This window comes from Triturus cristatus, chromosome 7 (genome assembly GCF_964204655.1).
Source record: "Triturus cristatus chromosome 7, aTriCri1.1, whole genome shotgun sequence".
Lineage (NCBI taxonomy): Eukaryota > Metazoa > Chordata > Amphibia > Caudata > Salamandridae > Triturus > Triturus cristatus.
The window spans coordinates 400,786,801-400,812,648 of NC_140590.1; the positions used below are offsets into that span (position 1 = coordinate 400,786,801).

At 48.8% G+C, this 25,848-nt stretch overlaps 1 protein-coding gene across 2 annotated transcripts in view; it reads right to left on the bottom strand.

Moving 5' to 3' along the window:
- Window positions 1-25,848, bottom strand: part of LIG1 (DNA ligase 1) — a 502,345-nt gene that overhangs the window by 177,756 nt on the left and 298,741 nt on the right. For both annotated transcript variants that reach the window (XM_085616644.1, XM_085616645.1), the window contains exons 17-18: window positions 14,996-15,111; window positions 7,760-7,855 (exon numbers count right to left, since the gene is read on the bottom strand). In XM_085616644.1, coding sequence (XP_085472770.1) covers window positions 7,760-7,855; window positions 14,996-15,111 — 212 coding nt within the window. The remainder of the gene's footprint in view (window positions 1-7,759; window positions 7,856-14,995; window positions 15,112-25,848) is intronic.

Below are 25,848 nucleotides of genomic sequence, written 5' to 3' on the forward strand. Positions count from 1 at the left end.
AGAACAACCTTCAATCTCCTCACCCACGCACACAAAGCACGCCACAACACTGGACCAGCGTACCTCAACAGCTGACTCAGCTTCTACACCCCCACCCATCATCTCCGCTCTGCCGACCACGCCCTCGCCACTGTCCCCCGCATCCGAAGAGTGACCACCGGCGGCAGATCATTCTCCCACCTCGCCGCCAAGACATGGAACACCCTCCCCTTCTGCCTACGGCAAACCCAAGACCTGCTGACCTTCAGAAGACTCCTCAAGACCTGGCTCTTCGAACAGTAGCAGCATTCCCCCACCCCTTAGCGCCTTGAGACCCTCACGGGTAAGTAGTGTGCTTTACAAATGCTTTGATTGATTGACTGAGGTTGTGCAGGTCTGCCGCGGGGGATTGGCGTGAGCTCTTGAGTAGGAAAGTTACTTACCTTCGGTAATGCATTACTTGGTAGAGACTAGATATAACTGCGTATTCCTCACCTTTGAATTTCTCAGGCATCAGACTGGATCCAGAAGATTTTTCCTCAAGCAATACCCCTGAGCGCTGGTAGGTAGCATAGTCTGCACCGGAAGTGAAGTCCGCGTCACCTATATAGGCGCCACCTCGGTGCGCCGAAGTCAGTTACTTTTCCATGACTTTCCACACCAGAAGCACAAAACCATGAAGTGCATTGACCGTGGTGTGTCCAAACTAATGCCCTGAAATGGATCAGCCCTAACCCTAGACACTGGTCCGCAGAGTGGGGAGGATGGGTAAGTCGGTAAGGAGTCTGCGCCTAGATCTGGTCTCTACCAGATAGTGCGTTACCAAAGGTAATTACCTTGTACATCTGCTAGAGTCATCAAGTTGCAGATTCCTCACCTTTGAATAGATACAAAAGCAATATCATCCTCAGTAGTAGGCTGCAGACAAATCCTAAACTAAAAAGTCCTGTAGGACCGAACGGAAGAAGTGCCCATCTCGGAGGACCGGACTGTCCAGGTAGTTCGGTTTGGTGAATGTATGCAGGGAAGCCCACATGGCTGACTGGCATATCTCCTGGACTTGGACTCCACGTGGTACCAACTTCAGCTCTTGCGGAATGAGCCCCTATGCCCTCAGTGGGCTGCTTCTTCATCACTGTGTAGCATATCTTTATACAGAGAACGATCCAGTGCAAATGGTTAGTTTTTGTACCGCCTGACCCTTCTTCACTCCCACATAACCCACGAAGAGTTGGTCATCTACCTGGAGCTCACAGTGGGGTCAAGGTAGAACAACAACGCTCTTTTGGGGTCCAGTCAGTAGAGTCAATCCTCTTCTTTTGAAGGATGTGGAGGAGCGTTGAAAGTGGGCAAGGTGACTGACTGGCCCACATAGAATGGTATAACCACTTTAGGCAGGGAAGAGGCTCTAGTGTAAAGCACCAATTGGTCTGGAAAAACCGACAGGAATGGAGGCTTGCATGAGAAAGGCTGTGGTTCACTCACCCTCCGGGCAGATGTTACCAACACTAGAAGGGCTGTCTTGATGGTGAGCAACCAGAAAGGACAATTATGAAAGGGCTGAAAAGAGGCACATATCAGAAATGTGAGAACCAAATTAGGGTCCCACTAAGGCATAATGAAAGGGGAAGGAGGAAACATATGTACAAGACCTTTAAGGTTAAAAAGCAATAGCCGTGTTGGCCATCAAACGTTGCACTTGTGTATAGTATGGTTGTAATATGTCTTGCCTTTGCTCAACGTGTCGTGACACCACTGCTCTGCAGTCACAGAAAATTCAAAACCAACAAAAAGTGAACAGGAGCATATAATTCCATAATCAATTTTGCTCAATTAACAGCAGTACTATTGCCTCGCAAAGCGGTATCACCAAATGCTAAATATTAAATATCCAATCAAATTCCTCAGGAGTCTTGTGCGTGAGTTTCAATCCACTTTATTGAAGCTTATTCATTGCAACAATAGCACATCAGCCAAGCCAAGAGTTTCGTCCTTGCGTTAATAAAATTCTAATGTTGCACCGAATGAAGAGTTGGCAAATAAGCACAATGTACGAAAATAGTAAAAGATGAGTTGTAAGATGGTATAGTACTCCCTTGTTGTTCGAGTCACAGTCCCATATCGAGAACAAGACTGTTTCCTGTTACAATGACTAGACTTCAATAAAGTGGACTGAAACTCATGCACAAGACTCCTGATGAATTTGATTGGATATTTAATCTTTCACATTTGATGATAGAGATTTGCTAGGAACTGGTTATACTGCTGCTGACTGAGCCAAATTGATTATAGAATAATATGCTCCTTTTCTTTTTTTGAAGACCTTTAAGGAACCTATTCATAATGGGGTACTTAAATAAAGATGGTTGGTCTGCAGCCGCAAAAAAGCAGACCGAGCAGAAAGGTAACCATTGAGAGTACACAAAGTGCAGCCCTACTGGGCAAAGATAAAAGAAGAATATCAGACAGAGTAAAAAGAGGATCAACAGACTCTACTGTAAAATATAGTACACATTTGTTCAACCGGCAGGCGTACACAGTCTTTGTGGAGGGATGCCTGACTGCCAGAAAAACTTTGCAGATTTCAGGAGGAAGGTTGAAAACTGTGAACTGTTGTGCTCAATCTCCACGCAAGAATGTGTACAGTTGACAGGTTTGGGAAGAGGAGGACCATGCTGCGACAGAAGATATTTCAGAAGAGGCAGTCTGATCGGAGAATCAAAGCTCATGCTGAGAAGTTCGGGATACCAGACTCTCCTTGCCCAGACCGGAGCCACTAGGACGACTTGGGCCCGGTCGTTCCTGATCTTCCTGAGAACTCTGTGTAGGAGAGGTATGGGTGGAAAGGCGCACAGGATGCCTGAGCTCTAGTCGAGACTAAAAGCGTCTCCGAGTGAGAGCTGGCTTTGAAACTCCAGCACGCAAAGCTATGGAAATTGTGCGTTCGACGAAAGCAAATAGGATCTAACCCAAGGTATCCCCACTGCAGAAAAATACCTTCAACCACCACTAGATGGAGACGCCATTTGTGATTCGCAAGGCAATGACGGTGGAGTTAATCTGCTCTGGCGTTCAGTGACCTCACCAGGTGTTGAACCACCAGGGATGTGGCCTGCTGTTCCATCCATTTCCAGAGACGCAGGGCTTCTTGGCAAAGGGTCCATGACCCCCATCCCTCCTGGTTTGTCAGTGGTGTTGCTGAAAACAGTTAGATCAGACTCCACTTGATGGCTGGTAGAAAGGCTTTCAATGCCAATCAGATCGCTCAGACCTCCAGCATGTTGATGTGGAGTCGGGATTTCACCAGAGACCACCACAGTCCTCTGATCTCTGCCTGTCCCAGATGAACGCCCCATCCCAGGAGTGATGCATCTATCACTACTGTAAGATCTGGTTTGGGAAGGGAGAAGGGTCTGCCTCTGACCCAATTGCTGTTCGTTAGCCACCACTGCAGATCCCTTGCAGTTCACTATGAAATCTGGGCCATGTTGCAGAGATTCCCCTGATGCTGTGCCCATTGGAACGTCCGGTCCCACTGAAAAGCCTGCATATGCCATTGGGCAAGTGTCACCAGTAGGATGCAGGAGGCCATGAGGCCTAGCAGCCTCAGTCATTCTCACTGAAATCCAGAATAGAGCCTGAAACATCGGTATCATAGCCCGCATATTCCAGACTCACTGCTGGGGAGGATTAGCCCTAAACTGTGCTGTGTCCAAAACTGCTCCGCTGAAAGGGAGTGTCTGAGAAGGAGTCAGGTGTTACTTCGGCACGTTGATAGTGAACCCCAGCGAATACAGAAGGATCGCCATAGTTTGAAGGTGGGAGAAGACAGCCTGGGGAAAGTTCGCCTTCAGCAGCCAGTCATCAGGCTAGGGGAAGACTGGCACCCCTGACCTGCGCAGATGAGGTGCAACCACCGCTATCACCTTGATGAACACCGGAGGGGTGCTGGTAAGGCCAAAAGGTAGCACGATGAATTGAAAGTGCTAGCAGCCTACCATAAATCGCAGGTAACGCAGACGGGCAGGCAGGACAGGAATAAGGAAATAAGCATCCTGCAATCTAATGCTACCATCCAGTCTCCAGGGCAGATAGTACCTGAGCTAGAGAGAGTATCTTGAACTTCTTTTTGATGAAGAGATTGAGGATTCTTAGGTCTAACATAGGGCGAAGCACTTTGTTCTTCTTGGGTATCAGAAAGTAGAGGGAACAGCAACCTTTGCCTACTTCTGATATCGGAACCCCCTCTATGGCTCTACTGGCCAAGAGAGCAGTGAATTCCTCGAAGAGCAAGGACAAATTATTCTCAGTCAGCTGGTCGTGAGTAGGCGGCAAGGGGGTGGGGGAGATTCAAAGGGAAAGGAGTAGCCCTCCGAATGATCTGCAGCACCCACCTGTCCGATGTGAAGGACTGCCAGTGGTGCAGATGATGGCATATTCTGCCACCTACTGGCCACCCTTGATCTTGTAGCGCAAGATTAGGAGAGCTTGGAGACTGCAGGCAGAGGGAGTGGTGGCTTTGAAAGACCTCTGACCACCTGACCCACAGGGTCGGTATGAACCACGACCCGCCCCTGCACAGACTGGGCACCTTGTGTGGGGCAATGACTGGAGTAGAGTTGGCGCGTTTGAAAGCCCTTTCCATAGCCACGAAATGCGCGATAGGCAGACTGTGGTTGACTAGGGGCAATTGAGAGGCCCAAGGACCCGGCAGCAGCATTGAGTCCTTGAAGCGATCCAGGGCAGAGTCTGCCTTAACTCCGAAGAGGGTACCATCAAAGGGCATGTCCATGAGGGAAACCTGGACATCCTCTGAAAAGCAAGATACCTCAAGCAAGATGTTCTCAGTCAGGCATGGCGTCTAAGTGCCAGAGTCTACAAAATCGTCCTGCCCAGCGAGTCGGTTGTATCCAAGCCACATTTAATTGTGACCTTTACTGCGTCTTTCTTGTCCTTGACCACTGGGGAGAGCATGGCCCGGGCCTCCTCAGGGATTTGTGGCAGCACTTGTGCACCCGTGTCCCGCAGAGTGTGGGTGTAGTGGCCCAATACGCATGCAGTGTTTACCGAACGCAAGGCTGGTGGAAGAAAACATTTTCTTCCCCAAGCTGTCCATACTCTTCAATTCTCTGTGTAGTGGTGTGGCAGTAAATGTGCCATAGGACGTAGAGGCTTGGATAACCAAGCTCTCGGAGTTGGGTGTTGAGGGAGGAAACCCTGGTCCCCAGGTGTAGGGTGGAAGCGGTGAGCAATTGTCCTGTTCGCAGGATCCCCTGTGCTGGGCTTGGACCAGGTTCCCAGAAGGAGATCGGTCAGCGCATCAAAAGGGAGCAAGGGTTCTGAAGAGGAAGGTTCCTGTAGCACTTCCATCAAGGTGTAGGTCTTGACTGCCACCGATGAAAATTTGAGATCCAAGACCTCATCAGCCCTCCTCACAACCATGGAATAAGATGCTTGCTCCCTACTCAGTACCCACAATAGGGGGAGAAAGCATATCAGTGTCTGGAGATGTGGCTGGACCACTGGCTTCTCCAAGTTCCTTACACCAGTTAATTTCCTGGCCTTCCAACTGGTGTTCCATTCATCCCGGAGGCCTAGCCCTTCAGAATAGAACTCAGGCACTGACCTAGGATCCATGGGTTCTGTTGGCACCAGAATCTGCATCAATCCACATTGTTCCAGCTCTGTGTTGGATTCGTGGATGTATTACATGCGCCGCAACTTACCAATAAGTGGGGGAACGACTGCCCCGGGCCCCAGAGGGCGATCAACAGCGGAACTGGAAAGTAGAGGGACCCGCCGGCATTGAGGCAGGGGGACGAGAAAACTTTAACCGGGACAGCCGTGCCGAAGGAAGCTTCATCCGGCGCTCCCGCCGGGACTTCGGCTTGAGGTGTTGGCAGGCGTCGCAGTCCGTGGAGCTGTGGTGCTCACCCAGACACCACATACAGATAAGATGTGGGTCCATCGCGGACATTTGCAGCGAACAGGAAGTACAAGTTTTAAAACCCGAAGGCATCTCACACTGTGCCAGACGTGAAGTGTCAAAAAAGGGGCTGAAAACAGGCCAGACGAACCGCTTACTCCAGATCCGCGTTGCACGTGGAAAAGAAGGAAACCGACATCAGCGTGCCGGGAGGGACTTGTATGACCTCGCTGACGTCACGTACGTGGATGACGTCAGAGTGGGGGGGGGGGGGAGGGTCGTGTGGTGCCGTCCCCCGGTGCGCAGAGGTGCTGCTGCTGCAAAAACAATTCCGGATCCAGTCTGAAGCCTGGGGATATTCTAAGTTAAGGAATCTGCGGCTAGATGTCTCAGATGCCACTTCCAGCGAGGCCGGCGATGCTACACAGAGCTGACCAACACCACCTACCGGCGTGCAGCAGTATTGCTCAATGAAAAATCTTCTGGATCCAGTCTGACACCTGGGAAATTCAAAGATAAGGATTCTCTGGCTAGATGTTGCCATCAGATTGGAGAGATCAAGGAATAAGGTCATGCAGGGAAGCGGTTCTGGACAGTTTTGTACTAATTGACATTGGGTTGCATTGTATTAGGGCGACATTTTTGGGAAAAGTGATGCAGCCAAGGAGTCAGCGGAAGCAGGGGAGAAGGGAACAGTTCAAAGAACATAGTACCTACCCTAGATCTTATATTGCGCATTTGCACTTTAATCTTTATTAGTGCTGCTGTAGTTCATGGCCACACTTGCATTTTTAATTTCCTTTAACATTTCTATAGTGCCCATTGCACTGAATGTTAAATATATACCCAAAAACTGCCCAAAACCAATCCCAGATTTTACAATGAGCAATGGCTCTTAACCCTCCAAACGTTCTCATTTTAAATACCTACACAAGCACTTTAATTATCAATAACTTCTATTGCACTGACCTTTGTATTTTTACTTAAAAATCTGCCCACCTCTCTCCCAGATTCTACCATGAGCACTCCTCCTTAAAGGTCATAATGCCATTTGTATTTAGTCTTCTGCACCTGCATCTTGTTTTTATATAGATAGCAGTAACCTCTAGAGGAGGTTAGGGAATTCAATCTTGGGGAAGGCTGAACATTTTTAAGTGCGACTGTCCACGCCTAAGGAAGGTCTATTAGAATTAACTGCTCTGGCCAACTTCTATTTTGTATTGGGCACTAGTATCCCTCAATAGTACATTTTCCACTGGTAACTTACATGGTCTAACTACATCCTGTATGCTGTATGGGGGGTAGGAATTATGGGATGCACCAGCCTTTCAATGATGTTGCACTAACTACTGATGATGCCTCTGCTTTAGGCAGGATACCTCTCAACCTACCAGTATTTGATCAAATGATTTTAAAGATGAAATGTTTTATATTTTTATGGCGACTGTTTAAATCTGTCTTATGAGCTTACAGTGTTTTTAAACTGCACTATATTGGAATGGTTTTTATTAATTATGCAATAAAAGATTTAATTGCTTATAACAATGCACACATTTGAGACCGTCACTGAGTTTTCCCCCAAATAACACCTTCAGATGTGCTGGTACTTTACAAACCACATTGTGGAGGCGAAATTTGTCAAGAGCAGCCTCAGATTAACATTGATTCTTCCACATAGTTTTGAGGAAGATCTTGCCTTGGAGATATAAAGAACCATGCCCAGGATCTTCTTCACTGCCTTCGCTCACATTTTGTAAAGTAGCAAAAGTGTTTCTCTGCCTTTTTCGCAAAATCCAAGTATCTGAAAGTCACACAGCACCCTTACAACATCTATATAGGGACAGCAATCCCTACCTTTGGAATTCTTGCAATGATATCTGGATACTTTGTAGTGTTGTTTTCCTGATTCCTGCTGTAGATATGCACATCGCCATTCTCCAAGATATGTATCTAGAAATAAAGAAAATCAGAGAAATAAAACAAAAAAGCATAGTCTGACCACAGGCTAAACTGTTCCAAAGTATGAAAGCGATGGAAATTAAATGTTCTTTAAATTCAGAGATGTCAAGTGTTCAAAAAGCATTATCACAGATGTATGACTGGACTGTTTGCATACCAAGACCATCGAAGGAACACTTTTATGAATTAACACTGAACCACAGATTAAGAAAATGTGTGCAGTACCCGTGTGTCACAAATGATCGCTGATCCTTGTACCATCTAGTAACTGAACTAAATAGCACAGGGACATAGATGTTCGTGTAGATCTGTACTCCCATATAATATAATCAGGGCTCCCGGTTGTTTGGTATTTATTCTTTTAGCATTTCTGTCTGTATTTATCCATATTTATTTTGTGTTTTGCGGATAAAAAGTTGTAAAACTGTACATTTCCATATTTATTTAAGTGATTGACGCACACTCATACTTTGATATCCGTCTGTTTTAGCTATTTAGGCTGCCAAATATTATATAACAAAACATCCACTGGTAAACATTCGCATTAAACCACAAATATATTATTTAATGAAATTGCATTCTGTTTTTTTAATTTCCCTTGCTGTCCATCTGCTCAGCTATTGGCCAATAATTCATGAAAGACAGCACAGAGTCCCTTAAAAGAAGGCAATTTTCTGTATTAATCCACTTTTAAAAATGAATGCAGACAGAAAATACACTGTTTTCTGTCTGTATTTATCTGTAAAAATCCATAAAAACGGAAAACGGGAGCCTTAGATTGCAGGGGAGACTTACATTTATTATATGCAGTGTGCTCTGGCATGTTTTCACTCATGGTTTGCACCACAACCAGCAGTATGCAATGGCATCCTGCATGCAATTTGTAGGTGCATCCTTTAGGGTGGCATAATAAATGCTGCAGCCCTGAAAGACCCTCTTTAGTAGCCAGGCTCTAATTACCAGCGGTAACACCTACTAGGGGTCCTAAAATGTGTGATAATTGTGTTACAATTAGACCATTTTACCTTGTTTTTAGGGAAAGAGCACTGACACTGGGGCCTGATTAGCAGGGACCCAGCGCACATCAGTCAAAAAACATCAGTACCAGTGGCAAAAAGTGGAGGCGACCATGATAAAAAGGAGCACATTCCTAGTCAGTAAATTAATTAATTTGTGAGCACCCCTTATAAGTATCTCCTAGAAAGTGTTGATATCATCCACAAGAGATATTCTTGCTGGAGGAGAATCTGTTAAAGGTGTTGAATATAGACTTGAAGAAGATGAGGTATGATGAGACTAAAGGATCTTGATCTGGATGTAGAAGATATTCTCGATCTCGAGCGTGAACGTCTGAGATCTTGGACGATGACGACAGTGGGATCTTGACCTAGACCTATGGCTGCGAGGTCTGGTAGGACGGAAGCGAGATCTAGGATGCCTTTGTGTAGGTGATACTGATACAGGAGTCTGTGGTGGCCGAGAAGGAGTGGCTGGTGGTATTGGCAGTAAAAGTACCGCTAAAATCACTGGTTGAGAATGAGGCGGTGTAGGAGGTGGTAGAGGAGACTAATGTGAAGGAGGAGTGGATTCCATTGGAGTCTAAGGAGGGGTTAGCAAAGTCAGCCTCGATGGAGAATAGGCTCAGGAGTCCTCAGTCAGACTCTGATGGAAGTCTGTGCACATTCATCTGTGAAAGCAACTCCGTTGTCTTAGTCAGAGAAGCTGTATGTTCTCCCAATGTGGAACCATGTCTCGACATTGTCTGGTGTCTAGACATCAATGTACCTTTTAACGTTGCTCACCTTCTCAATGTACTATGTGTTTTTGATGTCGAACCAGCTCCTGCCAGGGAACAAGTAGGTGTTGTACCTCTTCTCGACAAAAATTCTATATGAACTGGAGAGTTGTTTTTCACCAGAACATTTTGATTTTCCTCTGCAGGAGTACTCAGAGCGCGACAGAGGCACTGGTACAGGAAACTGTCTCTCTTCGCCCTTCAGAAGTCTCTCCAGCCAGGGATCTTGCCTTCTAGGGTGCTCCACTTAGTAGTGAAGGTGAATCTTCGCTCTCTCCTTCAAAGTGCTCCTGGAAAGGGTCTTGCAATTGAGACGCATCTTTGAATCACGATAGTCAGGCAAACCTAGGATACAGAACCTGTACCAAGCCGGTTTTACTCTTTGTTCTGCCACATTCGAGGCAGTTCTCAAAAAGAATTGATATTTTGAGAAAAATCAGATACATTTCTTGTCAGAAAAGTATTTAAAAATACTCTATGCCCTGAAGGACGTCAAGTGAATCACTTAATTAATGCTACAGATGAAAAAAATGAGAAAAAAAACAACTTACAAAGACAGAGCTCTGCTCTAATATCTTGACTGCCACACATGCATCAGAAGGAGTTAGAAAAAAGAACTGAGTAAACTACCACCTGCAGGACGTGATGGGACACTGGAGGTCAAGGTGCACTTACAGGTGCAGTTTCCTAGGTTTTCAATCCTGCAGCCTGTACAGTCACATTGCCATATATTCCCTCTTATATTACTTTAAAAAGAAGTCAAAAGAGCTTGAGCAGGACATTTTTTTAAAAAGGTCACTTTTTAATCTTTCTAATGACTTAAAGACTTAAACCTTTTCACGTCCACATTTTAAAATCATTTAATATAATTGGCAATATAGCCTGTTTTAAGGCTGGAAATGTAACATTTGTTTTACATGAATCCTGGCTTTTCTGTAGTAAGAAGAAGTCAATGTAAACTTGTAGGAAGCGGACTCTATATATACTATACCAAAGTGAGGTATACTGGGCACAGAGTCCAGTGGAATCCCAAAGGTAGGCAGAGGTAGAGTAAGTGGACGGGTTAGGCGGGAGTTAGAAGCACCTCTGTCTCCCAAAAACCGGTCGGACGTGATATTCCTCCTGGGACGCCTATCATGGCTGCTGCCCGGTGGAGCAGTTTGATCAGCTATAGAGGTGATTAGGGTCTGGTTTAGCCCCTCGGCCATCACCTACCCAGCCGGACATTGGACATGGTTCCCTCACCTCTCTGCTGGGTCTCCTTTACTCCCCTGCCCTCAGACAAATCCATTCCCTGAAGTACTTTCCCCCTTTCCGGTCTGCCCGACCCGAGCTGCATTCCCTACCCCCAAGTACCTTCCCCCCCCTCTCCCTTCTCTGCCCCTCTGGACTTATGTCTTGAATATGCTTGCGCTAGTTACTCAAGTTATTGTTTAACACTTTGTTTCTCTATGTTATACGTGGCGCCTGTAACTGTTGTAACTTTGTAACTTGTAACTCGCTGATCCTCATATAAAGGGCTCCGATACCTCCTGGTCTAGCCAGCGCTATATAAAACTCAGCAAATAAATAAAACTACATTTTGAGTTGAGGTTCTGGGGTTAGACTCCGGGGTCCCCCAGGGTAAGGGATGCACTCTTGTTACACCCTCAGCAGCACTAGGGCAGCCGGGTGCAGAGTGTTGAGGCCCAATGTTAGCCAATGGGGGATAAGGGGCCTCCGGTTGGTGGATGCTGGCAAGCAGGCTACTGGGATGTGGGAGCAAAGCTCCTGGACTTTGGCTCGGGGCAAATGGGGAGACAAATTAGCACCAAAGGTGCACCCTCAGTGGCACAAGGGCAGCCGGGTGCAGGGTGCTGTTTCAAGGTTGGATACCCTGTTTCCAATGGAGAACCTCCGGTTTGCAAAAGGCGAAGGACTTCTGGGGGAGACCACCACTTCGAGAAGTACGTTGGGAAGTTAGGTGTTGGTTAGTCACCATTGGTTTGGGCACACAAGGCCGTGGGGCGTCGGGTGCAGGGGTGCTTTTTGGGGTCGGATCTTCTTACCAGCTCCTGGTCGCGGTTACGGGGGCCTTCTGGAGTTAGACTGCAGGCGTCGGCTTGAGGCAGGTCAGCGGTTGCCAGATCTCGGGCCAGGATCGCCGGGGTGACTGCTTCGTGGTGTTTGCCCACTCGAGCTCAGGCCGTGGACAGCAGGTGCAGAATGGGGCAGATTTGCTGTTTCTGGCTGCTGCCAGAGGTTGCAGTTGAACAAATCCAGTGTTCACAGGAGAAGCAGTCTTTGGAAGTGAAGGCAAGCAGTTCCTCCGGGGTTTTTGAGGTTGCTGGCTGCAGGACACAGGGATTTCGCAGGAGCAGGTTCGAGGGGGAGACAGGCAGGTAGGGCTGGGGCCAAGTCAGTGGGCGTCTTCCTCTTGTTAGCTGCTGAACGGCTGGTCTGTCCTTTTTTCTTGTTTCTTGTCTGGATCGGAGGAAGCAAGGTTCAGGGGTGCCCCTAAATACTAGATTTAGGGACGTTCCAGGTAGGTAAAAGGCAGGGAACAATGGGTCCCTTCCCTGGGGTAGGTACACCCCCTATTATGCAACCCTCCAGTGGGAGGGGGGCATGTGCCTGTTCCTGGTTGGCTGAGTCCCCCCATCTTCAAGATGGCGTGAACTGAGAGTTGTGCTTCACCTCGCCTCCCCCACCTGAGGGTTGGGGTTCGCAGAGGTGGGCACACCTCTCTTCCTCACTTGTTTTCCCCGCCGGTTCTCCCGCCCAAGGTGGGGGTCAGAACCAGTGGGGACCAGTTGCTGAAAGCAGGAATTGGCCTGGGGAAGCTCACATAGGCGGCAAACCTTTGAAGCTTCCCCTTCATGAATCCTGCCCATCCTGGGGGAGGAGGCTTGGCACCTCATCCCAGGATGTGCATTGTTTCAGGCCCCGGAAAGCAGCAGGCTCTTGGCCTAGGGGTCCAGAAACAGGTCTGTGGTGGCAGCTGAAAGCAGCCACTCAGCCAGGACGCTTTAGGTGGGTTAGTTTTCAGGGGGCATCTCTAAAATGCCCTCTGTGTGCATTTTTCATTAAATCCCACACTGGCATCAGTGTTGGTTTAATGTGCAGAGAAGTTTGATACCAAACCTCTCAGTTTTCAGTGAAGTTATTATGGTACTGTGAAGTTTGTGATGACAAACTCCCAGCACCATATACTCTTAATGACAGCACTGCACTTACAATGTCTAAGAATAGCCTTAGACACTGTAGTGGTACAGGGCTCATGCACCTGTACCCTCACCACTGGTATAGTGCACCCAGCTAGAGGGGTGACTGACCTATGCCAGGGCGGTTGGTTGTAGGCAGGGCACACAGATATATGTGCCATGTCGACTCTTCACTTTGTTTTGAACCAAGACCGGAAGCTTGCAAAGGCAGTGTGTGAGTGTAGTGGTACAGGACCCCTAAGGGTGGCACAATAAGTGCTGCAGCCCTTAGAAGCCTGCTCTGGTCATAGTGCCCTGGGTACCCGTGGTACCATTTACCAGGGACTGACTTGTGGCCAGAGATGCCAATTGGGTTCGTTTTGGGGAAAGAACACAGGCCCTGGGAACCTGAATGGCAGGGACCCAGGGCACACCAAGTAAAAGTGCATCAGGAGTTTGGCAAAAAGCAGGGGGGGTTATTGCAACAGAAACCCACTTTCCTCCAAAACTGCTCCGGGGTCCCCCGCAGTGGAGGAGACTATTTAGTGCTTATGATTTCAATGGCGATCCCCTGAGAGAACGTTTTATCTATGCTGGGCCACTGTCACAATGATGAAGTTGGTGATAGTTGGCCAGCCAAGCATGTCGGACCATATTCTGGCACACTATACTACTTTTCCAGGAAGGGTCTTGACGGTGAGGCCAGACAAAATCCAGGATCAGATTAATTTTGTGAATTTCTTTCGTCTATAAAAATCACATAGAAAATATTGTTTGTCCACAGAAGTTAGAGGGAGGTCAAAATTTGTTGCTGTTCTTTCCAGGAGGGCATTAAAGCAGGCACTGTCAACTAAAGGCAGTTCACAGAAACCTTCAGTGGCGAACATGAAAAAGTTAAGGGCTAAAAAGTAAATCCTACCACCGATAAGGTAGTCACTGCCGTTGACAGATGCACTTGACGGGGATCGCTGTCAGAGAGGTGATGTTACCACAAGGATTACCTATGGTGTGATCGTCATATGATGAGCTGCCCTTCTATGAAGAGGTCTTGCTTATCAATGATGCAGGTTTGCTTGTCAAGTATTTGGGCAGCAGGTCTCATTGAAAGTCAATTCGATCTGGATTTGCATGCAACTTTTTGTGCAGGTTACTTGCCCTTTTTAACGCCTTTTCTGAAGAAGTCTATGTTTGATGATGTTTGAAGGAGGTGGCGGTGTACACATTTTAATCAAGCTGAGGAAGTTCAATATGCTTCCTTTATCACAGCGCCTTTTTGGGAGGGCTTGGTGGGGCAACTTTCCCAGCATCTTGCACTTTAGAAAGGGGGAAATTCACTTGTCCAGTCAACCTTCTTTTCGGTCTTGCAGCGACTCTAAAGGGAAGGTCTTGCTGCTGTCATAGCGAGACTCCTTATGAATAGGATAAATACAATACATGCATTGATCATGAGGATCATCAGTGTAGATCTTTTGTTCGTAGACTGAGCATTTCTTTTTCTTAGTATAGTTGACGGTCCCCAGGGGCCAGTACCAAGGTGCAAATCTGAGAAATCCCCTAAAAACAACTCACAGTTTGAAGAAAATTGAAGATAGGGCTGGCTGCAGTCCAGGGAGGGTGAAGTAAAGATTAAAAGTAACTGACTAGAGTAGAGCTCTTCTCAGGGACTCCCTCACACGTGACCTGCAGTAGAGACTTATGGTGGCCTCAAGGAGGAAAAGAGAGTTCAGTTTTTCAAACTCATTTGCTGAAGTTTGGGTTGTTTCAAATGTGGTGGATGTGCTACTAAACAAACAAGGTTTTGTTAGGCTATTTTGACACTATTTACTGCTATTTATAATTACTGAGGATTACTAGCCTGATGATCGGTAATGATTATAGCGATTAACTATATCATTCAACACTAGAGAACCAAACCATTTAGTTTTGTAGGTTTGAAACCTCATCCCCCGCTTGTTAAAAAAAAAACAAAAAAAAGAAGTCATTGCTTCTTATATACTTTAAAGGAATTGGACCATATTGAATGAGCAGAATTAATGGTGTTTGTTATGGTTCAAAGCACAGAAGCTGAAATAAGCTCACTGTTGTTAAAAGCAGATAGAGTCAATGCATAGGCAGGCATATAAAGCATTTTTCTTTTCTGGATCAGCATCTTACCTGAGCCCGCTCGCCATCATACTTGTACTCGCAGGTGAAGGCTGCTTCGTCAAATCTCTTCATCACTTCTCCAATGCCCTTGGTCGGGTGTGCCAACATTGGTTTCAGAGGGATACCTGTAGATGTAGCAGGCAACTTATAGAGTACTTGCAAACTGAGATATGTGGCTCAGGGTCAAGAAAGCATAAATACAAATGTTTTCAAGAATTCTATTATCAGTAAAAACAAAACCATAAATTGTAGTGTTTAATCACTAGCACAGACCAGTAGCACCTCAAAGATCAGGGCAAGATTAAGATAATTCTGCAAGTTCCTTTACATGTTTGAGTGGTTGATCAGGTCTTGAAAGTTTTGGATGAATTGCTGGGCTTTAGCCATGCTCAAATTCCAGTGGTAATTTTCTGACAAATCAAAGATGCATGTATTCAATACGGTGATGGCCTTTCTGCAGTGAATTAGATTTGTGTACCATGTCTTTCAACAGGCAGAGCACCTAGAAGACACAAGTTAGCTGCAGAAGAAAAGCTTTAACAATACTTCTATAAAGCATGGATCATGAACGTAGGTATGGTAGGGTCAGCTGAAACTCAGAATTTCATTAGACCCACCAACTAAGTGTTCCATTTAGATCAACTGTGCGTACCTATACTGAACATATGGCAATAATCCAACTCTCTGGTACCCTGGTTAAACAACCCTACTCTAAAGAACCACCTGTACAGAGTACCAGTGATTTAGGACTTTTGAGTTTGAAGCGAGGGGAAAAGGGTTTGGTCTAGAATGCTGTACATTTTATTTTGAAAGTAGAAAGTCATTTTTATGCTTTCCTGTCCTTAACTATCAAACTTGCTCAGGCACTCTTATCTGTAACTCCGTCGCCCGCATTCTGTTGCAGGAGTGCAGATGGGTCTCATTCGCAATTACAAACACAACATTCAGCCAGCTGTCACTCCTTCTGTGGGACAATAAGGACTGGGGCAACTGACAGCAGTACCTGCCTCATCTTCAAAATAGCAATGGTGGCACCAGGACAGCTGCCAGATACCTTGAGGCCCAGTCCTTTGCAGGGGTCAGCAGCACACCCTGGGTCAAGTGGTATCCTGAGAGGGTCCAAAACCACCATTGGCAAAATGGGGTGGGGTGAATTCTAGTTACAGGAATATGCAGAGGTAGAATCCCCTCCAAAGCCCATGAGCTACACTGGGTTATGGGGATAGGAAAGGCTAAAGCAAGAAGATTTTACTACTACTCCTGTGTCCTTGTGGTGAGGCTGGGAGGAATTCTTCTGAAGCACCACTTGGGCTAGGCTCCTACGCCGGAAGGGGTTGGGGAGAGGCCCATATTGTACTTCAACTCTCCTTGGCTTCTATGGCATGCTAAGTAAAGAACATCGTAAGTTGTAGGGCCTTAGGCCACCCAATTATGCATACTATAGCACTGACTCACTTTATTTATTTAATTGTTGTAATACGGAGGTTTACCTTCTTTTATATATGTGGTTTATTTCCAGCCTTTTAAAAGAAAAATTTAGCAATACAAACAGGGAACCACAGATCACATGGATATGGCATCACTTTCGTTAGCACTCAAGGGGCACTGGTTTTATGTTCCACCTCACCCATCTAGGGAGAAGAGGATCCATCACCTGGATCCCAAAAGAAGGCTCACTGGGTTCTTTGGAGTGAAAAAAAGCATGGCAGTGCAGAAGAGAACCATCTCCTGCTGAATTGTGCTCTGCAAAAAGATTTGCATACACTATTGCTATGCATTGGCCTCAAACAGCCTCCAGAAGGAATGCATGCTCATTTTGTAAGAGCCAAAGCTGCAACTTGCAGGTCCAATACCACCATCCAGTCTCCAGGCTCAAGGGCAAACCAGTATTAGGGTGAGCATTCTGAATTTCTCCATTCGGAAGCAGGTGTTTAGAGGAAGCAGGTAGAAAACTGGACTGAGGACTCTGCAGGAAGAACGTTGATGTCCTACTTCTGGAACTGGCACCCTCTTGATAGCCTCTTTGGCCAAAAGGGATTGCACTTCATGCCTCAAAATGGAGAAATGGTCCTCAGTAAGTCGCTGAGGGGGCGGTGGAAGATGTGACAGAGGAGAGGAAAGGGAGAGTATTTTTTTTTTTTTTTTTAATTTTTCAAAACCTTTATTTGATTAATTCAGTACAATCCGAGTACATTTGCATCAAATCAGAGCGACCTACACAATGTAATTTTAGCCAAACATCATAAATAGAATGACAATTACCAGCATACAAAAAATAGAAATCCGTGAGGCACTGCTATAACACCACAACCAACACATGTATAGAAGGGGAAGGGGAAACACTAAGGATGAAGGTAGGCACAGTGAGCAAGGGAAACACGGGGATAGAGGAAGGCAGTTACTGACCAGCACTGGCGGCCGCCGCGGGCAGGGTGCCGGCAGGGATGCAGCACTGCTCGAAGGAAGTCGGGAACGAAGATATGTCACTAAGGGACCCCATATGTCAATTGGGCGCGATCTCGCGGGGAGTAAGTCCCAGAATTCAGAAAGCAAGGTCTGACATCTCGAGGAGTCTTCAAGCCAGTGAGCGAATTGGGGCACCGGTCTGCGCCCCCAGCACATGGCCACCCTACGCCTGGCCAGAACGAGCAGCATTGCAATCAGGCGGTGAGAAGCATCCGGGCAGAATTTAACAAAGCCTAGCAGACACAATGGTGGATTAAGCTGTACCGATGCAGAGGTCATCTCGGAGATGGCGGCGCATACGCCTGCAAGAAGTCACCTTAGGGCACAGCCACGCTTGATGTGCAAAATCCGCAGCAGGGGCGGCACAACGCCTGCAACTATCGTTGGGTATGAGTCCAAGTTTGTGAAGCTGAGCAGGAGTACGATATAGTCCATGCAGATATTTGAAATGAATAAGATGAAGCCTGTAATTGGGTGACAATTTCTTCGTCGGATTACAACAATAAAGCCAGTCAGTCTGAGCGATATCCATGCCCAAGTCTTCACCCCAAGCCACACGCGCCCGATCTGTGGAGATGGAAGTGGATGAGAGCGTCAGGGAGTATAATTTAGTGACCATTTTGTGAGGTGCCGGTGAAATATAGATGAAATCCAGAACAGACATTGTAGGCGGGGGCTGGGGAAACGTAGGGTGCAACTCCCTGCATATAGCATGCAATTGCTAAAATAAAATAGTGTCCAGCGGGCCAGAAGAGGTGGGAAGGGAGTAGAACGAGCCACCAGGGTAGAGATCTGCCAATGTCGACAGGCCCAAGCGTGAGGCATGTTTGGACATACCAGATGGTTGGAAAGAGGGAAAAGCAGGATGCCGCACAATCGGCATGATGTCGGCCGATCGCAGCGGGGTATTGGAGAGTTGGTGCAGTCCGGACTAGGCCCAGCGCAAAGTCTCGACCGTGTCCACCTCCGCCCGCAAGCGACTCGTAGTCAGCGGCCAGGGAGATGCAATGTCAGTCTCCACAGCCACATGAGGTTGATATGGCGAAGGGTGGATCTAAAAGTGCAGAAAGCTGGCCTGGGCACTTAAGGCATAAAGCTTAAAATTAGGAGCGCCCATTCCTCCTACCGACATGGGGAGAGTAAGGATGTCATACGCAACCCTGGGCTGCTTCCCAGCCCAGACTAAAGAGATAATCAGGGAACAAATTTTACGAAAGAAATGAGCAGTGAGGAGAATGGGGACGTTTAGAAAAAGGTAAAGGAATTTCGGCAGGACCACCATCTTAGCAATGGCTATACAGCCGGAAAGGGACAGGGGGATTCGATTCCAATGCGGGATCGTAGACTCTAGTCAATCCACCGCACGCCCAAAGTTAGACCTCCAGAGGTCATCCAAGTCCCTACTCAACCAGATGTCCAGATAGCGGGTGGGGCCAGAAGCCCAGACAAAGGGAAAATCTGGCGTAAATGGTTTGGTGGCATCCGTGGTGGGGGGGGGGGGGGGGCGGGGAGGGGAGGGGACAACAGCACGGATTTGCTCCAGTTCACCTGTATGCCCGACAAACCACTGAAGCGTATTCTCACGCACCAGAGGGCTGAGATTGTCTTGGGGGTGACGAACATACAGTGTAACGTCATCGGCATACATAGAAACAAGGAGGGATCAGGCCGAGAAACCTATACCCCTCTGAGTGTGTTGCTGCCGGAGTCTGGCCGCTAGGGGCACCATTGCAATGCGAAGAGCATGGGCGATAAAAGGACACCCCTGCAGAGTACCGCGTTCAATCAAGATGGGATCTGATATCTGATCATTTATTCGGATACGAGCCGAGGGGCGAGTATAGAGAAGGGATATCTTTCGTATGAAAATATTACTAAAATCAAGGCGCGGTAGGAGAAAAAACTAAAAAGGGGCATTCGAGCGTGTCGAATGCCTTAGTAGCATCTAGAAGGGCGGCCACCGCGGGAAGACTGGGATTGATTTGGTGAAGGACTGAAAAAACAGTCCTGAGATTATGCGAGGTGGCACGACCAGGGATGAAGCCAGACTGGTCAGGAAGAGCAATGAGGGGCATGAGGAGGAGAAGGCGGCAGGACATCAATTTAGCAAAGATTTTATTATCTATATTAATGAGGGAAAGGGGGCGATATGAGTTGCGACAGTCAGCTGGTTTGTCGGGCTTGAGTAGTAGTGTTATCATCGCCTCCCGGAGGGACGGAGGAAAGAGGCCAGTGTCGAAAGACTCGTTGTACATGGCAGCCAAGTGTGGTTCCAAGAGCGATGCAAAAGTTTTATAAAAAGAGGCTGGAAGACCATCTAAACTGGGGGCCTTATCACTAGGTAAGCTGTTTATGGCAGCCAGTATCTCCTCCTTAGTGAAGGGCTCGTCTTATAATTTCCGATGATAGTCCTCCAGCCATACCAACGCGATGGTATCGAAATATTGTTCAAAGGCCTCCCGCGAGTGGGGTGGGGGGGGGCAGCGTAAAGGTGCGAATAATAGTCCATGAAACGAGTCTTGATTTCCTCAGGATAGGTGGTTCTGGTGGGGCCACCATCGCGAAGAGCAGTGACATACGACTCAGCGCGGGGGGGAGAAGAAGATTCGCTAAGGTCTTTCAGGGCTGATCGCCCTCTCCAAAACGCCATGCTCAAGCCTCTCTGCCCAGGAAGGCAAGCTCTCTATCAGCCTCTTCAGTAAATGCAGCGCGCTTTTGTCTTAAGAGAGAGTCTCTCGGGCCCGGGGTGGGCCGCCTGAGCGGCATCCAGAGCCCTAATTTCAGTTTCCAGCTTGTCCAAGGTGGTGCGGCTCGAACGATGGATCGCGGCCTGTTTAGAGATGCACTCGCCCCGTATGACTGTTTTGAAACCTTCCCACAGGACAGAGGCAAAGTCCACCGAGCCCACATTGAGATCGAAATAGTTGGTGATCGCTGTTTGGATCTCGCCACAAAAGACTGTATCGCGAAGAGCATTCGGAGGGAGCCACCATGTGAATGCCCGCTGAGGGAAGTGAGGGAGACGGAAAGAGACCTGAACCGGGGCATGATCCGAAAAAGTACATGCCATATGAGTGGCTGATGTGAACCAAGTGAGGACATCCGGGGAAGTGATCCAAAGATCAATGCATGACCAGCAGCCACAAACCCCTGTGAGGCAAGTGCCCTCGCAGGCATCGGGCCAAACATGACGCCAAGCGTCATACAGCGAATTTTCAGTCAGTAAGGACTGGGGCAGAGTGGTAGCGCGGGGATGGGAGGAGTGGGGGCCAGAACAGTCCAATGCCGCTGAAAGAGTAACTTTAAAATCCCCCCCCCCCCCCCCCCCCCCCCCAGCCAGAGGAGAGCCGCCGGGCCGAGGGAGGAAATGAGGTGCCATACATGTGTAAAAAAAAAATCGGGATCATCCAAGTTAGAGCCGTACACCGCAGTGATTGTCATGGGTTGAGATAGCAAAGAGCCATGCAGAAGCACGTATCTACCGTCAGGATCCGTGAGTATCTGAAGAGTTTGCCAGGGGTGGCCCTTACGTATCAGAATGTAAACGCCCCTTGCATAAGTGGAATAAAACGAGGAATGCGATTCTCCCCAGTGGCACGACTGGAGTCTGGAGGAGGTCTCGGGCAGAAGGTGTGTCTCCTGTAGAAGGCAAATGTCTACCTTGTGTCGCTGCAGGTGAGAGTGGATGAGCGTGGCTTTTCGGTGGTCGTGAAGACCATGGATGTGCCAGGTCCAACAAATGGGGTCATGTTTTACTGCATGTGGGAGCATTGAGACGCAGAGCGAATAGAGTAAACAACAGGCAACACCAGTTGGTGTGCTACGGCATAGTGGTGCCGACTAGCAGGGAGGCTGACTGGTCTCCCTTGGCGAATACTTGGGCAGGTTGGGAGCTAGCTGCATGGGCAGGCCAAGTCCAAAAGTGGAGCCCCAGTGCGCAGGTGCCAGAGAAGAAATAAGTAGAGGGGAAAAGCAGTGCCATTGGACAGAGGGGAGTGTCATGCACAGACCTGCTGCAGGGAAGGACACTAAATGCAATAAAGAGATACAATCCGATTATGACCAAACAATGAAAACGAAAGATCAATACCCCAACCCCAATGAAACGCGGGGCAAACACACAGCAACCCCCTCCCTAACCCCGCCCACACTGCCGAACCTTCATCGAACTGAAATTCGGAGGCTGCATAAGTAAAGGTAGGTAAAGTGCGGGCAATTTTAACTGTTCCTGTAACCCAAACCTCACCCAGAAACCCCACCCCCCACACCGAAAAATAATGCCAAAAAGGACCACCAACCTCGCACCCACACCGATACCCGGAACAAATAGAAAACCCAGTTGCTTGAAAACCAGGTGGGCAACCATATTGACTGTGCAACAAGAACGACCCCACTGCTACCCAGCCACCCCACCCCAACAGACCAAAAAGCTATGATATTAGGATCCCCAACCCCGCACCCACTCCAACCCCCCCACTCCTACCCACCCAAGGAACCCACAACTGGGAAGAGAGGGGACAACATCCAGAGAGGGAATTATCCCGTGAGGGCATGGCACGGCTAAGCGTACACCCCTGCAATAAAGCAGGGTGGCCAAGCTAAGGTGTCAATAGACAACGTGCAGAAGAAACAGTGTACATATCACAGCATTTCAATCGTTTTCGCTCAGGTCCCCAGTGCCGGCGGCTCGATGGAAGCTAGGTGAAGAAGAGTGTGAGGATCTGTCGAGTTTCTTGGCATAAGCCAGGGCTTCCTTGGGATCAGGGAATACAAGCGTCTTTGCACCCTGTTTGACCCCCAGCTTAGCATAGGCAAGTGAATAGGCGACCTCATGTCTTTGAAGAATCCGCTTTGCAGGCAGGAATTCACGACGTGCAGCCTGAACCGTAAGAGTGTAATCTGGGTAGAATAAAAAAGTGAGTTCCCTTGATGGCTGATCTTGCCCATGTCACGTGCAGCACGGAGGATGGCATCCCGGTCTCTAAAATTTAGAATTTTTGCAATAATGGGACGAGGTGGCAAACCGGGACCAGGCCGTGGGCCAAGGGAGCGGTGGGCGCGTTCCACGATAAATGCAAAAAGAACTATTGATGGACAGAATGCAGAACCTATGTCATACATTCACCCTAGTACAGAGATCTGGGCCTAAATCCATCGTTTTTTTGCTCACCATGCCATTCCAGTTTGGACCCAGCCATATGCAAATCAGTCTTGACCCTGTGCCCAATGGGAACAGTCCAGCCCGAACTGCCAGGCCAGGTCCTCCCTGGACTGGAAACAAGCATCCTAGGACCGGTTTCGGGGTTTCACCCCTCTTCAGCCAGGATAGCTTGAGTCCAGTGGCATGGAGAGCACGGGACTCACGTCTGAGCATACCCGTCCCACTCAGGGTGACAAATGCAAAAAGAACTATTGATGGACAGAATGCAGAACAATGTCATACATTCACCCCAGTACAGAGATCTGGGCCTAAATCCATTGTTTTTTTGCTCACCATGCCATTCCAGTTTGGACCCAGCCGTATGCAAATCAGTCTTGACCCTGACTGGGGGTGAATGTTTTGATTTGTTTTGCATTCCGTCCATCAATTGTGTGTCTTTTGCTTTCTCGCCCTAAGTGCGCCAGGTATGCCCAGACGTGGGTGCTGGGCTCACTGTGCCACTGGACTCAAGCTACCCTGGCTGAAGAGGGGTGAAACCCCGAAACCGGTCCTAGGAGGCTTGTTTCTGGTCCATGGATGACCTGGCTTGGCAGTTCGGGCTGGACTGTTTTCATGAGGCACAGGGTCAAGACTGATTTGCATATGGCCAGGTCTAAACTGGGGTGGCATCGTGAGCAAAGGAATGATGGATTTAACCCAGATCACTTGACTGGGGGTGAATATTTTAATTTGTTCTGCATTCCGTCCATCAATTGTGTGTCTTTTGCGTTAAAAAATAAAAAACTGAGGAGAGTTCGGTGCCAAAGTTGCTCCACTTAGTCCTCCATGCAGGAGATATTGGTGGATTCCGGAACCCCCGTGATGCGAAGATTGCTCCGGCGAGAGCGTGCCTCCAAATCTTTTTTCTCGAGGATGACCGCTAGGATTTTGTCCATCTGCAACAGTTTTTAGTGATCCTGTGTGGCGGCATCCTCGGCGTCGGATACCCTGGATTCAACATGGAGGAGGAGATTGTCTTGCGAGTCAACACGGGCCTTCACAGAGTCTAGTCGGGCGGAGAGCTGGTCTAGTTGAGTAGCAATACTTGTTGCAGTTGATTTCACCACAAGCATGATTGCCTTTAAGTCATCATCCCGAGCCAGAGGTGCATCCATGACAGGAGCAGTGTCACCACCCTCCGAGCTTTCGCCGTCATGGCGAGTGGACCTTCGTGCTTGAATGTAATTTTAGGCTGCTTGGGGTCCGTTCTCCCCATTGTAGGGAAAACCAGGAGGCAGACCGCACTCTGAGGCAGTGAAGAGGAGGAATGACCAGGAGGAGCCACACCAGAGGATGTCACGAGCCGGCCAGCCACCACGAGTATGGCCCAGACCAGGAGGAACAGTCAAGATAACTAATGGTAAGTGCATTCACAGCCGGCCTCCAGGAGCAACGGACACAAGAGAGATGGCTAGAGGTGCTGCTATTAAGTTGGGTAGTAGAACACATGCGAGAACTAAGAATACTCCTCCAGCACAGCACCCCACCATATCAGAGGAGACAAAGGGAGGATGCCATAGATGTCAAGCACCACAGTGAGACAGGAAAGTCCTTTGGCGTAAGGTTCCCCCTGCAGGCGCCAGTCGTGGCGGGGCTGGGCAGGGCAGATTTCGGAGAAGGTAGGAGGAGGCGTAGGGTAGCGCCTATGCGCCATAAATGTCCTCCACATGGGCAAGAAGTGTAGAGTTAGCGCAGACCGGCGCTCCTGTTGATGGCGGCCAGAGCAAGGGAGCAATGGAGAGGGCAGTTGATCTGGGGCAGCGGCACTGCACGATCTCACAGCCGCGACCCAACTCCCAGATAGCGCCAGGAGCGGCCAACGAAAAGGAGCGGGTCCCACCACAGGGAAGTGCAGCAAGTGTGTTACCCAGCTGGCTTAGGCCTAGGGACCGCCAAAGTTCCAGTCGCCAGCAGCAAAGTCCAAAATGGAGTAGGCGGGGCAAGCCGAGACGAGGTGCCTCCGGGGGAGCTCCCAGGTCGCGCCCCCGAGTCACCAGCCAGTCCAAGCCAACACAGGTAGGTGCCTCCAGAACAATGTGTAGGGCGAATCTGACGGGGGCCCAGAACCCAGCACCCCCAGGCCGCAAGTGGGGCACCGGCCCAAAGTCGCGGAGGGTCCCGAATCTCGTGGGCCGCGGATGTCTGGATCCTTGGCACGGGAAAGGGGAGGGCGCCTCTCGCTCCGCAGTAGGGGAGAGACCAGGGGATGCACGCCTGAACCAGGGCCGCACTAGCAGGGAGCCGAGGGGGGTTCACTGCTCACCTCCCCCAAGCCCAGGCACCTGCGGCCGCCGCGCAGTCTGACCAGGCCGCGCGGGAAGATGGTGCCCCGGCCGTTGCAGCCCGGGCCGGGCGGGACAGCGAGTCGACCCCCAACCCTGCCAGAGACAGCCCCGCAGCTGCACCATTCACCAGGCCCCACGTAGGAAGTCCGCAGACGTCCAGCAGGCAGTAGAGCATACCGGGAACCCCGAGGAGGAGGAGGAGGGCCAACCCCGGTGCGCAGAGCAGGCCGTATCTTCGGGCGGTGTAAATCAGGCACCAGTTGTCGCCAGGAAACGTAAAATTGATCAGACGACTCCACCGGGAAAGCAGAGTAAGAAAAGGCTGTTAGATAGCAGGAATGTATCTGTTGTCAGCAGGTTGTTGACGGATTATGAAGCTTGGCCGGCAGAGCCCACTCGGAGTGCGGCCATCTTGCAGCCGGCCAAGCCACGCCCTCCAAGGGAGAGTGCATCTTTAGTGAACATTCTGCAGGGTCCATATGTCCGAAGCGTTGGCTTGCCAACCCTGCTAAACTTGACCACAAGGGTGGTGGGCACCTCAGCTGTTATCATTAAACTACTTTTTACCCTGTGATGGCTGAACAGGCTGGCAGTATAGAGCGCCTCAGCCAAAGTCATGAATGGAATGGTGAAACTCTTGCAGTTGGCGAGGCGGGTAAAGAGCCACAGCCCTGCTCTCCTTAAAATGCTCAAGAGCAGAGTGAGCTTTGTTCCTGAAAAGACAAGTCCCACCAAACGGCATAACCAAAAGAAAGGACAGCTCATTGTTGGAGACGAAAACAAGTTACTTACCTGTAACTACTGTTATCCAATATTGGTATCTTTCATAGATTCACATGCATAAATCATTCCCAGTCGCCGAGATGGGAGTCCCACGGTAAAATACAAAAGTAGTGCCATAAGTATTAAAT